Source organism: Salvelinus fontinalis, chromosome 19 (assembly GCF_029448725.1).
Source record: "Salvelinus fontinalis isolate EN_2023a chromosome 19, ASM2944872v1, whole genome shotgun sequence".
NCBI lineage: Eukaryota > Metazoa > Chordata > Actinopteri > Salmoniformes > Salmonidae > Salvelinus > Salvelinus fontinalis.
Window position 1 is genome coordinate 54,728,583 of NC_074683.1, and position 16,341 is coordinate 54,744,923.

A 16,341-nucleotide genomic window follows, 5' to 3' on the forward strand; every position below is an offset into this window, starting at 1 on the left:
AACTAGGGCCTGTAGGACCTGCCTTGTTGATAGTGTTGTTAAGAAGGTAGAAACTAGGGCCTGTAGGACCTGCCTTGTTGATAGTGTTGTTAAGAAGGTAGAAACTAGGGCCTGTAGGACCTGCCTTGTTGATAGTGTTGTTAAGAAGGTAGAAACTAGGGCCTGTAGGACCTGCCTTGTTGATAGTGTTGTTAAGAAGGTAGAAACTAGGGCCTGTAGGACCTGCCTTGATGATAGTGTTGTTAAGAAGGTAGAAACTAGGGCCTGTAGGACCTGCCTTGTTGATAGTGTTGTTAAGAAGGTAGAAACTAGGGCCTGTAGGACCTGCCTTGTTGATAGTGTTGTTAAGAAGGTAGAAACTAGGGCCTGTAGGACCTGCCTTGTTGATAGTGTTGTTAAGAAGGTAGAAACTAGGGCCTGTAGGACCTGCCTTGTTGATAGTGTTGTTAAGAAGGTAGAAACTAGGGCCTGTAGGACCTGCCTTGATGATAGTGTTGTTAAGAAGGTAGAAACTAGGGCCTGTAGGACCTGCCTTGTTGATAGTGTTGTTAAGAAGGTAGAAACTAGGGCCTGTAGGACCTGCCTTGTTGATAGTGCTGTTAAGAAGGTAGAAACTAGGGCCTGTAGGACCTGCCTTGTTGATAGTGTTGTTAAGAAGGTAGAAACTAGGGCCTGTAGGACCTGCCTTGTTGATAGTGCTGTTAAGAAGGTAGAAACAAGGGCCTGTAGGACCTGCCTTGTTGATAGTGTTGTTAAGAAGGTAGAAACTAGGGCCTGTAGGACCTGCCTTGTTGATAGTGCTGTTAAGAAGGTAGAAACTAGGGCCTGTAGGACCCGCCTTGTTGATAGTGTTGTTAAGGTAGAAACTAGGGCCTGTAGGACCTGCCTTGTTGATAGTGTTGTTAAGAATGTAGAAACTAGGGCCTGTAGGACCTGCCTTGTTGATAGTGTTGTTAAGAAGGTAGAAACTAGGGCCTGTAGGACCTGCCTTGTTGATAGTGTTGTTAAGAATGTAGAAACTAGGGCCTGTAGGACCCGCCTTGTTGATAGTTTTGTTAAGGTAGAAACTAGGGCCTGCAGGACCTGCCTTGTTGATAGCGTTGTTAAGAAGGTAGAAACTAGGGCCTGTAGGACCAGCCTTGTTGATAGTGTTGTTAAGAAGGTAGAAACTAGGGCCTGTAGGACCAGCCTTGTTGATAGTGCTGTTAAGAAGGTAGAAACTAGGGCCTGTAGGACCTGCCTTGTTGATAGTGTTGTTAAGAAGGTAGAAACTAGGGCCTGTAGGACCTGCCTTGTTGATAGTGCTGTTAAGAAGGTAGAAACTAGGGTCTGTAGGACCTGCCTTGTTGATAGTGTTGTTAAGAAGGTAGAAACTAGGGCCTGTAGGACCTGCCTTGTTGATAGTGTTGTTAAGAAGGTAGAAACTAGAGCCTGTAGGACCTGCCTTGTTGATAGTGTTGTTAAGAAGGTAGAAACTAGAGCCTGTAGGACCTGCCTTGTTGATAGTGCTGTTAAGAAGGTAGAAACTAGGGCCTGTAGGACCTGCCTTGTTGATAGTGTTGTTAAGAAGGTAGAAACTAGGGCCTGTAGGACCTGCCTTGTTGATAGTGTTGTTAAGAAGGTAGAAACTAGGGCCTGTAGGACCTGCCTTGTTGATAGTGCTGTTAAGAAGGTAGAAACTACGGCCTGTAGGACCTGCCTTGTTGATAGTGTTGTTAAGAAGGTAGAAACTAGGGCCTGTAGGACCTGCCTTGTTGATAGTGCTGTTAAGAAGGTAGAAACTAGGGCCTGTAGGACCTGCCTTGTTGATAGTGTTGTTAAGGTAGAAACTAGGGCCTGTAGGACCTGCCTTGTTGATAGTGTTGTTAAGAAGGTAGAAACTAGGGCCTGTAGGACCTGCCTTGTTGATAGTGTTTAGAAGGTAGAGCAGTGCTTTATTATGGACAGACTTCTCCCCATCTTAGCTACTGTTGTTTTGACTATGACAGTTTACAATCCAGGGTAACTCCAAGCAGTTTAGTCATCTCAATTTGCTCAATTTCCACATTATTTATTACAAGGTTTAGGGTTTAGTGAATGATTTGTCCCAAATATACCTCTCTGTTGATATCACATCCATTATCAAGCATTTCACACATGTTATCCAGATACTGACTGTTAGCACTTGGTGGTCTATAGCAGCTTCCCACAAGAATGGGCTTTAGGTGAGGCAGATGAACCTGTAGCCATATTACTTCAACAGTATTTAACATTAGATCCTCTCTAATCTTTACAGGAATGTGATTCTGAATATAAACAGCAACACCTCCACCTTTGGCATTTCTGTCTTTTCGGTAGATGTTATAACCTTGTATTGCTACCACTGTATCATCAAAGGTATTGTCTAAGAGAGTTTCAGAGATAGTCAGAATGAATGTCTACTGTTATTAGTACATTATTGATTTCATGAACCTTGTTTCTTAACCTACATACAGTATATACTTATTTTCCAGCATAATTTGCAAATAAATTCATTTAAAAAATCCTACAATGTGATTTTCTGGAATTTCTTCCTCATTTTGTCTGTCATAGTTGAAGTGTACCTATGATGAAAATTATAGGCCTCTCTCATCTTTTTAAGTGGGAGGAACTTGCACAATTGGTGGCTGACTAAATCCTTTTTTGCCCCACTGTATGTTAATATGGGCTATTTTGATAAGTCATTGTCTCAACGCAGCCTTATAATGCTGTGAAAGGATCCAGGAACCCAAATTATTTGGTTGGATCCCATCCTCCTTATAAAACGTGCTTCCTCCTTATAAAACCATGTTTCCAAAAGGTATCGAAATGGTCAACAAAAAGTTACACCCATTGAGCTGCAATAATCACGTAGCCAGATGTTAACTTCTTAGCGCTAGGGGTCAGATAATCACATAGGCAGATGTTAACTTCTTAGCGCTAGGGGTCAGATAATCACATAGCCAGATGTTAACTTCTTAGCGCTAGGGGTCAGATAATCACATAGGCAGATGTTAACTTCTTAGCGCTAGGGGTCAGATAATCACGTAGGCAGATGTTAACTTCTTAGCGCTAGGGGTCAGATAATCACATAGCCAGATGTTAACTTCTTAGCGCTAGGGGTCAGATAATCACATAGGCAGATGTTAACTTCTTAGCGCTAGGGGTCAGATAATCACATAGCCAGATGTTAACTTCTTAGCGCTAGGGGTCAGATAATCACGTAGCCAGATGTTAACTTCTTAGCGCTAGGGGTCAGATAATCACGTAGCCAGATGTTAACTACTTAGCGCTAGGGGTCAGATAATCACGTAGCCAGATGTGAAGAGATGGAATCCTGCTAAAGCGTTCAATGCCATGATTCAGAGAGGTCACTGGGCCATATATGATCCGAGAGGTCACTGGGCCAGATATGATCCGAGAGGTCACTGGGCCAGATATGATCAGAGAGGTCACTGGGCCAGATATGATCAGAGAGGGCACTGGGCCACATATGATCAGAGAGGACACAGGGCCAGATATGATCAGAGAGGGCCAGGGCCAGATATGATCAGAGAGGACACAGGGCCAGATATGATCAGAGAGGTCACTGGGCCATATATGATCAGAGGGGTCACTGGGCCATATATGATCAGAGAGGTCACTGGGCCAGATATGATCAGAGAGGTCACTGGGCCATATATGATCAGAGAGGTCACTGGGCCATATATGATCAGAGAGGACACAGGGCCAGATATGATCAGAGAGGACACAGGGCCAGATATGATCAGAGAGGACACAGGGACAGATATGATCAGAGAGGGCACAGGGCCAGATATGATCAGAGAGGACACAGGGACAGATATGATCAGAGAGGGCACAGGGACAGATATGATCAGAGAGGGCACAGGGCCAGATATGATCAGAGAGGGCACAGGGCCAGATATGACCAGAGAGGGCACAGGGCCAGATATGACCAGAGAGGGCACAGGGCCAGATATGACCAGAGAGGGCACAGGGCCAGATATGACCAGAGAGGGCACAGGGCCAGATATGATCAGAGAGGACACAGGGCCAGATATGATCAGAGAGGATACAGGGCCAGATATGATCAGAGAGGGCACAGGGCCAGATATGATCAGAGAGGGCACAGGGCCAGATATGATCAGAGAGGGCACAGGGCCAGATATGATCAGAGAGGGCACAGGGCCAGATATGATCAGAGAGGACACAGGGCCAGATATGACCAGAGAGGGCACAGGGCCAGATATGATCAGAGAGGGCACAGGGCCAGATATGATCAGAGAGGGCACAGGGCCAGATATGATCAGAGAACAGGGCACAGGGCCAGATATGATCAGAGAACAGGGCACAGGGCCAGATATGATCAGAGAGGTCACACGACCAGATATGATCAGAGAGGGCACAGGGCCAGATATGATCAGAGAACAGGGCACAGGGCCAGATATGATCAGAGAGGGCACAGGGCCAGATATGATCAGAGAGGGGACAGGGCCAGAAATGATCAGAGAGGAGACAGGGCCAGATATGATCAGAGAGGAGACAGGGCCACATATGATCAGAGAGGGGACAGGGATAGATATGATCAGAGAGGGCACAGGGCCAGATATGATCAGAGAGGGCACAGGGCCAGATATGATCAGAGAGGAGACAGGGCCAGATATGATCAGAGAGGGCACTGGGTCAGATATGATCAGAGAGGACACAGGGCCAGATATGATCAGAGAGGAGACAGGGCCAGATATGATCAGAGAGGGCACAGGGCCAGATATGATCAGAGAGGGCACAGGGCCAGATATGATCAGAGAGGGCACAGGGCCAGATATGATCAGAGAGGACACAGGGCCAGATATGATCAGAGAGGACACAGGGCCAGATATGATCAGAGAGGGCACAGGGCCAGATATGATCAGAGAGGACACAGGGCCAGATATGATCAGAGAGGGGACAGGCCCAGATATGATCAGAGAGGGCACAGGGCCAGATATGATCAGAGAGGCCACAGGGCCAGATATGATCAGAGAGGACACAGGGCCAGATATGATCAGAGAGGACACAGGGCCAGATATGATCAGAGAGGGCACAGGGCCAGATATGATGGGTCTTTTATTAGTGTCTAGCAGAGAGTCAATCAGCTCTTTAAAATCCAGTTTCAACTGTTCAGAGCTGCCCTTCATAATGTCATTAAAACTCACATGGACTATGATGGAATCGATTTCCATGTCCTGACGTAGTACATTCGGGAGCAGCTTATTAATGTCATTTACTCAAGCTCCGGGATAGGACATTGTGTTTGCACTGGGAACGGTCACATTTCTTACCATGGAACTGCCCAAAACCATGGCTGCCGAGAAGGACGGGGAAATCAACCCACCCCCACTTTTCACAGGTTTCGGGTAAGCCTTTATGGACGTGCGAGAGGCGAGATAACTTGAGCCCGTTGCTCCCGGCGCCTGGTGCAGACCTCCGACAGTTGGAGAAGCAATCCAGAGCAGGGATGGAAGGTTGCAGACGTCGACTCCGAAACCGTAGGAGTAAGCACTGTGGCCGCAGACACAGGTACTCCCAGTAACGAAGATGCAGGAAGATCAGGCTCCAAGGGTCCAGGGCGGCAAAACTATTGGTTGTTTGTATCCGCTCCGGGCCTCTCGTTGGGAGTGTAGACTGCTTCGACTCCGCTATCAGATGGGTAACACCGGCCAGTCGGATAATGACAGTTTCTTACTTAGGCTGGTGACCTGCGTGATCAAGGAAGCCACCTCAAGCCTATAATCCCCAGCAAGTAAACAATTGCCGCATTGGAACTGAGTGATCCGGTTTGTCCCGAAACAAAGTGTAATTTATACAGCTTCTACAGCTCTGGAACCGTTCATTTACTTCTCCAGACAAAGAGGGCTCCATTGCAAAACTAATCTGGTACCAACTTCGTTAGCTTGATGGCTAGCAGCTTAGAGGCTCTGTCAAGCAGGCTTCAACCTGTCTGGTAAGCGGGATTCCGGGACAAGAAATAGCGGTCCTAGCAGTTAAAAGCGAACCGCATCGCAGAATCCATGCAAAAACAAGTTTGGTATTTATATTTAACGAATATTGATTATGTTTCAGTAAAATATAACAAATCAAGGGTTTCCAGCACACGCTGATGACGTAACTTGTGCATATCGCCCTCCTGTTCTTCCTATAACAGTAGTACAGTATAATGTAGTGCTAGTGTCTACGAGAGAGTTTAGACAATCTAGGGTGTATTATTTTGATTCATATTATAATTGTTTGGCTAGTATGGACTCCATTTTGACTCTATAACAGTAGTATGATGAAGGTGTAGTACAGATGTAGGATCTTATTTTGATCCCGTTGTGCAGGAAATGTGCTGCTAAGCAGGAAATGCTTGTAATGTTTAAAAAGGCTTCTTAAGTTTATAATTTCCAATTTAAAAATGTATAGTTGATTTGGCCTTACAAAAAAATTAACAACCGTTACAAAAATGTACATTCATTATAATCCACACAAAAATGCACATTTCCAATTGCTGCAGGATTATATTCCTGCTGTGAGAATCTGGTCAAATTAAAATCTTACATAGATGCGGTAAAGAGGTAAATCAACTCGACCAAAAGAATGGAATTGCAATGGAAATGTGTGGGTGAAAGGGCCGTGAGGGAAAGATCCCATGTCTCCTTATTGCTCCCCAGAAAAATGTGCCTATATTTAGAATACTTTTATGTGTATTTCATAATATGTTGAGGTAAAAATTGAAGTATAATGCTTGAATGGATGTCAACCCCAACACATTGTCACACCCTGATCTGTTTCCCCTGTCTTTGTGCTTGTCTCCACCCCCCACCAGGTGTCTCCCATCTCCCCCATGGTTTTATACCTGCGTTTTCTGTTTGTCTGTTGCTAGTTCGTCTTGTCTCGTCAAGCCTACCAGCGTGTTTCTCCGAACTCCAGTTCTCTAGTTCCTGTTTTCTAGTCCTCCCGGTTCTTGGCTGTCATACCATTCTGCATGCCCTGACCCTGAGCCAGCCTGCCATACCATTCTGCCTGCCCTGACCCCGAGCCTGCCATCCTGTACCAATCTGACTCTGACCTGGTTACGAACCTCTGCCTGTCCTCGACCTGTCCTTTGCCTACCTCCTGTGGTTTAATAAACTACTCTATGCATTGAACCTTCCGTCTCCTGTGTCTGCATCTGGGTCATATCCTGAGTCGTGTTAGTATAAACTGGCCATGACTGACCCAGCCGACTCAGACCAGCTGTCTCCCCCCAAGGAGCCACTATTGGAAGACAGGAGTTACTTCAAAACCTTATGGAAGGATTCCAGAACTCGGAAGAATGCCACGACCGCGCTTTCATGCATTGCAGGAGCAATTCCGTGGAAATTCTACTAGGCAGCAAGCCTCTAAGGTAATCCCCCAGACACTCAGTAACCCTGCTACCAGCGGCGCTTCCCCCCAGCCTATCCCGGCTTCCCGAGAACCACGCCTACCTCCTCCAGAGCACTACGCTGGAGATTCAGGAACCTGCCGAGCGTTTCTCTCCCAGTGCTCCCTCATCTTTGAGCTGCAGCCTTCTTTGTTTCCCTCAGATCGCTCGAAGATAGCGTATCTTATAACGCTGATGTCCGGGAGGGCTCTCGCCTGGGCAACATTGGTGTGGGAGCAACAATCCACCATTTGCCTCAGTCTGGAGGAGTTTGTGGTGTTCGATTCTCCGTTGTCTGGGAGAAAGGCTGCTTGGAAGCTACACCGACTGCGTCAAAACTCCCGCAGTGTGGCAGACTATGCGGTAGATTTTCGCATGTTGGCCGCTGGAACACGAAATCTCTTTTCTTTTCGACACGTTCCTTCACGGATTATCGGAGGAGGTTAAAGACGAGCTCGCTGCCAGGGAACTTTCCCATGGACCTCGACTCCCTCATCACCATGACCTTATGGATCGAAGGCCGGCTACGGGAACGTAGGAGGGAGAGGTCCTGGTCACACTCACTCATCCACTACTCCAACCTCGCCTCCGAGGAATCACGGAAGTTCCCGACGTCCACCTTACCGAGAGAATTCGATGTCACCCGAGTAACCCACGGGAATCACAGAGGGCGGTTGACTAGCCTTCTCCAGAACACAAGCTACTGGGAAGGCCTAGCTTGTCTCCAGACGAACGTTGACACAGACTGAACACCAGGAGCTGTCTGTATTGCGGGACTACAGGACATTATATTACCAGCTGTCCATTAAAAAGACCAGTCTCATCAGTAGGTACGTACTCTGGTGAGCCGTACAGGGGTTTTCCAATCTCCCATTACTCGTACCCCACTCCATGCCACCCTGTTGTGGGGAGACCAGGCCAAATCTCTTTTGGTGCTCATTGACTCTGGGGCCGACGAGAGCTTTATCGACACTACCTGGTGTCGGAGCTGGGTATCTCCACTCAGCCCCTCTCCAATCCCATAGACGTCAGAGTGCTGGATGGGCGCTCTATTGGCAGAGTCACCCGCAATAGGTTCCTATCAACCGACGAGTATCACGAAATCACAGTGAGTGTATGCGGTTCCTGCTCATAGAATCTCCCAATGTACTCGTGGTTTTGGGGTATTCATGGCACCATAAGCACAATCCCCTGACTGACTGGGCTACTGGTTCTGTCATGGGTTGGAGCACGTTCTGCCATGCGCATTGTCGTAAGTCGGCACAGCCTGCCCCGGGACGTTTTCCTGCAGGCTTGGGAGAAGCCTCGTATCTCTCCGCCATTCCTGCGGAGTACCTGGACCTCCGGGAGGTCTTCAACAAGGCCCGTGCTACATCTCTCCCTCCGCATCGAACCTCTGACTGCACCATTGACCTTCTCCAGGGCACTCCACCACTTTGGGGTCAGCTTTACTCCCTGTCGGGTCCGGAGACACAATGGAGTACATTGAGGACACTCTCGCTGCAGGAAGTGTTCATCCATCTGCCTCTCCAGCAGGGCAGGGTTCTTCTTTGTGGAGGACAAAACCCTGTGACCGTTGTGGCAAAACTCTTCAAGGTTATGAGCGTTTGTCACAAATTAAGTGGGAAACTGTCACCAAATTACCCCAGATTGAGAGTTCTTTCGAACAGGACAGTACCTGTGTGTTTGTTTCTCCGTCCTGGTCCACCCAAGGTCAAGGATAGCAGGGTTCGGTACACAAATCGGGTTCTCGGTAGGTCCAGGTCCAAACGCCAACACTAAGTCCAAAACAGTTCAGCTCATGCACAGTAAATTCAGCCAATATCTATTGTCTCTTTCTCTATGGTTCATAGATCCTTCCAGCCCTCTCTTCCTCTTCCTGGTTTTTCTTGACCCTTTATCTGTGTGTCGGCTCCACCTTCTGAGGGTTCCCCTTGCTGGGACTTGTAGTTTTGGCAGTCGGCCATTTCGTGATCTGTAGTTCTGATCGGTGTGGCCATTTTAGTGATCGGGCAGAGCCCGTTTAATAGTTCTGCTCTCACATATCTGTCATTTATCACTCGACCCCCTTCTTTGCCACACCGTGTATCGACTAATGGGGCCTTAATGACATCACGGTTAAAAATCTTTACCCTCTACCACTCATCTCCTTCCTCGGGCTTTCCAACCTCTTCAGGGAGTGACCATCTCCTCAAAGTTGGAGCTTCGGAAAGCTTAACATCTGGTTCGGATACGGGAAGGAGACGAGTGGAAGACAGCCTTTAACTTCTTATGGCTGGGGGCAGTATTGAGTAGCTTGGATGAATAAGGTGCCCAGAGTAAACTGCCTGCTACTCAGTCCCAGAAGCTAAGATATGCATATTATTAGTAGATTTGGATAGAAAACCTTCTGAAGTTTCCAAAACTGTTTGAATGATGTCTGTGAGTATAACAGAACTCATATGGCAGGCAAAAACCTGAGAAAAAAATCCAACCAGGAAGTGGGAAATCTGAGGTTTGTAGGTTTGCTTATCAAATATACAGTGTCTTTGGGGTCATATTGCACTTCCTAAGGTTTCCACTAGATGTCAACAGTCTTTAGAACCTTGTTTGATGCTTCTACTGTGAAGAATGAGGGAAGGAGAGCTCTTTGAGTCAGGTGTCTGGCATGAGCTGACCACGGGCGCTCCCGTGAGAATGACCTGCGTTCCATCGCATTTCTGAAGACAAAGGAATTCTCCGGTTGAAACATTATTGAAGATTTATGTTAAAAACATCCTAAAGATTGATTCTATACATCGTTTGACATGTTTCTACGAACTGTAATGGAATTTTTTGACTTTGTCTGGACCTAGTGCCTGCGCATTTGGATTACTGTCCTAAACACGCGAACAAAAAGGAGGTATTTGGACATAAATTATGGACGTTATCGAACAAAACAAACATTTATTGTGGAACTGGGATTCTTGGGAGTGCATTCTGATGAAGATCATCAAAGGTAAGTGAATATTTATAATACTATTTCTGGCTTCTGTTGACTCCACAACATGGCAGATATCTGTATGGCTTGTTTGGGCTCTGAGCGCCGTACTCAGATTATAGCATGGTGTGCTTTTTCCGTAAAGTTTTTTTGAAATCTGACACAGCGGTTGCATTAAGGAGAAGTTTATCTAAAGTTCCATGTATAATACTTGTATCTTTTATCAATGTTTATTATGAGTATTTCTGTAAATTGATGTGGCTCTCTGCAAAATCACCGGATGTTTTGGAGTTAAAACATTACTGAACATAACGCGCCAATGTAAACTACGATTTTTGGATATAAATATGAACTTTATCGAACAAAACATACATGTATTATGTAACATGAAGTCCTATGAGTGTCATCTGATGAAGATCCTCAAAGGTTAGTGATGAATTTTATCTCTATTTCTGCTTTTTGTGACTGCTCTCTTTGGCTGGAAAAAAGGCTGTGTTTTTCTGTGACTAGGTACTGACCTAACATAATCATTTGGTGTGCTTTCGTTGTAAAGCCTTTTTGAAAATCGGACACTGTGGCTGGATTTACAACAAGTTTCTTTAAAATGGTGTAAAATACTTGTATGTTTGAGGAATTTTAATTATGAGATTTCTGTTGTTTGAATTTGTCGCCCTGTACTTTTACCCTGCACTTTTACTGGCTGTTGTCAATTCGATCACGTTAACGGGATCTCAGCCATAAGAAGTTTAACACGGTTAACGGGCACTACTTAGTTATGCCATTCGGACTACCCAACGCTCCGGCTGTGTTCTAGAGCCTGCTAGGGGTTTGAACCGGTTTGTGTTGGACTATCTCGACGACATCCTTGTATTTTCCCGTTCAGCTCAAGAACACGTCCGACCTTCAGCGTCTCCTGGAGAACCAGCTTTTCATTAAAGCCGGAGAAGTGTGAATTCCATCGCTCCACCATCTCCTTCCTAGGATACGTCGACACTGCAAGGCATATACGGATGGATCCAGACAAGGTGAGAGCGGTGGCAAATTGGCCTCAACGCACATCCAAAGTGCAGCTGCAATGTTTCCTGGGATTTGGATTTTTTACCGCTGCTTCATCCGGGGTTACAGCACCCTGGCTTCCCCCCGTCAGCACTCACCAAGGATCCATTCACGTGGTCTACAGCAGCTGACCGGGTGTTCTTGAACCTCAAACTTCGATTCACTAGGACCCCGTCTTAATCCATCCGGACCAGTCCAGTCAGTTTGTGGTGGAGGTCGTCGCCTCGGATGTCGGAGTGGGGGCCGTCCTGTCCCAGCATTCTGCCCAGGACCAAAAGCTGCACCCCTGTGCTTTTCTCCCCCATTGTCTTACCTCTGCTGAGAGGAACTATGATGTGGGAAATTGGCGTCAAGATGGCGTTGGAGGAGTGGAGGCACTGGTGTTTCTCTAGTCCCTGTTTTCTCGACCTTCTGGTTCTGACCAGAGAACCAGAGTTAGCATTTACTTCTTCTAAACCTGTTCTTCTAACTTCTACATATTATGCAGCTATCGGACTTTAGTAAACACATTGTGGGCCTGTTACAATATTTTCATGACGGATTTGACTAATATCCACTGAGTTAGATCAGATGTGTTGAATGTGTTCCAGTCTGGTCAATGGAACGTTGACTCCTTCACTGTAGTGATACAGGTTCTATACGTACTTGATGAGCTCCTTCTCGCGGACCTCCAGCTGTAGCATGATGGCACTCAGCTCCATGTAGAGGTTGTTAGCTCTCTCCAACTTCCTCTCATAGTGCTCCCTGATGTCCAGGGCATGTCTAGAGAGAGAGACAGGATGGTCAATACACATATAGCTACAGTTGAAGTCAGAAGCTTTTAACAAAGATGGAGGTAAAGGAACCAGGAAGTGAATACATTTGTTTGAGGTCCTGGAAAGATATTAGCCCCTTATCATTATACAGTTGAAGTTGGAAGTTTACATACACTTAGGTTGGAGTCATTAAAACTCGTTTTTCAACCACTCCACACATTTCTTGATAACAAACTATAGTTTTGGCAAGTCGTTTAGGACAACTACTTTGTGTATGACACAAGTAATTTTTTCCAACAATTGTTTACAGACAGATTATTTCACTTATGGCAAATTGTATCACAATTCCAGTGGGTCAGAGGTTTACATAAACTAAGTTGACTGTGCCTTTAAACAGAACATTATGTCATGGCTTTGGAAGCTTCTGATAGTTGACACAATTTGGGTCAATTGGAGGTGTACCTGTGGATGTATTTCAAGGTCTACCTTCAAACTCAGTGCCTCTTTGCTTGACATCATGGGAAAATCAAAAGAAATCAGCCAAAACCTCAGAAGAAAAATGGTAGACCTCCACAAGTCTGGTTCATCCTTGGGAGAAATTTCCAAATGCCTGAAGGTCCCACGTTTATCTGTACAAACAGTAGTACGCAAGTATAAACACCATGGGACCACGCAGCCGTCATACTGCTCAGGAAGGAGACGCGTTCTGTCTCTTAGAGATGAACGTACTTTGGTGCGAAAAGTGCAAATAAATCCCAGAACAACAGCAAAGGACCTTGTGAAGATGCTGGAGGAAACAGGTACAAAAGTATCTATATCCACATTAAAACGAGTCCTATATTGACATAGCCTGAAAGGCCGCTCAGCAAGGAAGAAGCCACTTCTCCAAAACCGCCAAAAAAAGCCAGACTACGGTTTGGAACTGCACATGTGGACAAAGATCGTACTTTTTGGGGAAATGTCCTCTGGTCTGATGAAACAAAAATAGGACTGTTTGGCCATAATGACCATCGTTATGTTTGGAAGAAAAAGGAGGAGGCTTGCAAGCCGAAGAACACCATCCCAACCGTGAAGCACGGGGGTGGCAGCATCATGTTGTGGGGTGCTTTGCTGCAAGAGGGACTGGTGCACTTCACAAAATAGATGGCATCATGAGGTAGGAAAATTATGTGGAAATATTGAAGCAACATCAAGACATCAGTCAGGAAGTTAAAGCTTGGTCGCAAATGGGTCTTCCAAATGGACAATGACCCGAAGTATACTTCCAAAGTTGTGGCAAAATGGCTTCAGGACAACAAAGTCAAGGTATTGGAGTGGCCATCACAAAGCCCTGACCTCAATCCTATAGACAATTTGTGGGCAGAACTGAAAAAGCGTGTGCGAGCAAGGAGGCCTACAAACCTGACTCAGTTACACCAGCTCTGTCAGGAGGAATGGGCCAAAATTCACCCAACTTATTGTGGGAAGCTTGTGGAAGGCTACCCAAAACATTTGACCCAAGTTAAACCATTTAAAGGCGATGCTACCAAATACTAATTGAGTGTATGTAAACTTCTGACCCACTGGGAATGTGATGAAAGAAATAAAAGCTGAAATAAATCATTCTCTCTACTATTATTCTAACAGTTCACATTCTTAAAATAAAGTAGTGATCCTAACTGACCTAAGACAGGGAATTTTTACGAGGATTAAATGTCTGGAATTGTGAAAAACGGAGTATAAATGTATTTGGCTAAGGTGTATGTAAACTTCTGATTTCAACTGTATATACAAACTGTCTCTCTCCTACCTGAGTTCATCCCTCCTGCGTTTGATCAGCTCCTCATCCAGTCGGTGGATGCAGGTTCCTTCAGACTTGATCTTCTCAAAGTGTTTCCTCACCTCCTCCCTCCACTCAGACTGACACAGGGGGAACAGGACACACAGGGTTACATATCACTACAGGGTGGCTATAGCTCAGGTATGCTAGGGGCTTAGAATAGTCTATAAGGACAGGTATGCTAGGGGCTTAGAATGGTCTATAAGGACAGGTATGCTAGGGGCTTAGAATAGTCTATAAGGACAGGTATGCTAGGGGCTTAGAATGGTCTATAAGGACAGGTATGCTAGTGGCTTAGAATGGTCTATAAGGACAGATATGCTAGGGGCTTAGAATAGTCTATAAGGACAGGTATGCTAGGGGCTTAGAATGGTCTATAAGGACAGGTATGCTAGGGGCTTAGAATGGTCTATAAGGACAGGTATGCTAGGGGCTTAGAATGGTCTATAAGGACAGGTATGCTAGGGGCTTAGAATGGTCTATACGGACAGGTATGCTAGGGGCTTAGAATGGTCTATACGGACAGGTATGCTAGGGGCTTAGAATGGTCTATACGGACAGGTATGCTAGGGGCTTAGAATGGTCTATACGGACAGGTAGGCTAGGGGCTTAGAATTGTCTATAAGGACAGGTATGCTAGGGGCTTAGAATGGTCTATAAGGACAGGTATGCTAGGGGCTTAGAATGGTCTATAAGGACAGGTATGCTAGGGGCTTAGAATGGTCTATAAGGACAGGTATGCTAGGGGCTTAGAATGGTCTATAAGGACAGGTATGCTAGGGGCTTAGAATGGTCTATAAGGACAGGTATGCTAGGGGCTTAGAATGGTCTATAAGGACAGGTATGCTAGGGGCTTAGAATGGTCTATAAGGACAGGTATGCTAGGGGCTTAGAATGGTCTATAAGGACAGGTATGCTAGGGGCTTAGAATGGTCTATAAGGACAGGTATGATAGGGGCTTAGAATAGTCTATAAGGACAGGTATGCTAGGGGCTTAGAATGGTCTATAAGGACAGCTTTGCTAGGGGCTTAGAATGGTCTATAAGGACAGGTATGCTAGGGGCTTAGAATGGTCTAAGGACAGGTATGCTAGAGGCTTAAAATGGTCTATAAGGACAGGTATGCTAGGGGCTTAGAATGGTCTATAAGGACAGGTATGCTAGGGGCTTAGAATGGTCTATAAGGACAGGTATGCTAGGGGCTTAGAATGGTCTATAAGGACAGGTATGCTAGGGGCTTAGAATGGTCTATAAGGACAGGTATGCTAGGGGCTTAGAATGGTCTATAAGGACAGGTATGCTAGGGGCTTAGAATAGTCTCTAAGGACAGGTATGCTAGGGGCTTAGAATGGTCTATAAGGACAGGTATGCTAGGGGCTTGGAATGGTCAACAAGGACAGGTATGCTAGGGGCTTGGAATGGTCTATAAGGACAGGTATGCTAGGGGCTTAGAATGGTCTATAAGGACAGGTATGCTAGGGGCTTAGAATGGTCTATAAGGACAGGTATGCTAGGGGCTTAGAATGGTCTATAAGGACAGGTATGCTAGGGGCTTAGAATGGTCTATAAGGACAGGTATGCTAGGGGCTTAGAATGGTCTATAAGGACAGGTATGCTAGGGGCTTAGAATGGTCTATAAGGACAGGTATGCTAGGGGCTCAGAATGGTCTATAAGGACAGGTATGATAGGGGCTTAGAATAGTCTATAAGGACAGCTTTGCTAGGGGCTTAGAATGGTCTATAAGGACAGGTATGCTAGGGGCTTAGAATGGTCTAAGGACAGGTATGCTAGAGGCTTAAAATGGTCTATAAGGACAGGTATGCTAGGGGCTTAGAATGGTCTATAAGGACAGGTATGCTAGGGGCTTAGAATGGTCTATAAGGACAGGTATGCTAGGGGCTTAGAATGGTCTATAAGGACAGGTATGCTAGGGGCTTAGAATGGTCTATAAGGACAGGTATGCTAGGGGCTTAGAATGGTCTATAAGGACAGGTATGCTAGGGGCTTAGAATGGTCTATAAGGACAGGTATGATAGGGGCTTAGAATAGTCTCTAAGGACAGGTATGCTAGGGGCTTAGAATGGTCTATAAGGACAGGTATGCTAGGGGCTTGGAATGGTCAACAAGGACAGGTATGCTAGGGGCTTGGAATGGTCTATAAGGACAGGTATGCTGGGGGCTTAGAATGGTCTATAAGGACAGGTATGCTAGGGGCTTAGAATGGTCTATAAGGACAGGTATGCTAGGGGCTTAGAATGGTCTATAAGGACAGGTATGCTAGGGGCTTAGAATAGTCTATAAGGACAGGTATGCTAGGGGCTTAGAATGGTCT

At 45.9% G+C, this 16,341-nt stretch overlaps 1 protein-coding gene across 1 annotated transcript in view; it reads right to left on the minus strand.

The window, feature by feature from the left end:
* Positions 1–16,341, minus strand: part of si:ch211-45c16.2 (mitogen-activated protein kinase kinase kinase 13) — a 151,789-nt gene that overhangs the window by 43,139 nt on the left and 92,309 nt on the right. Inside the window, exons 8-9 of the mRNA XM_055871958.1 lie at positions 13,980–14,089; positions 12,081–12,197 (exon numbers count right to left, since the gene is read on the minus strand). Coding sequence (XP_055727933.1) covers positions 12,081–12,197; positions 13,980–14,089 — 227 coding nt within the window. The remainder of the gene's footprint in view (positions 1–12,080; positions 12,198–13,979; positions 14,090–16,341) is intronic.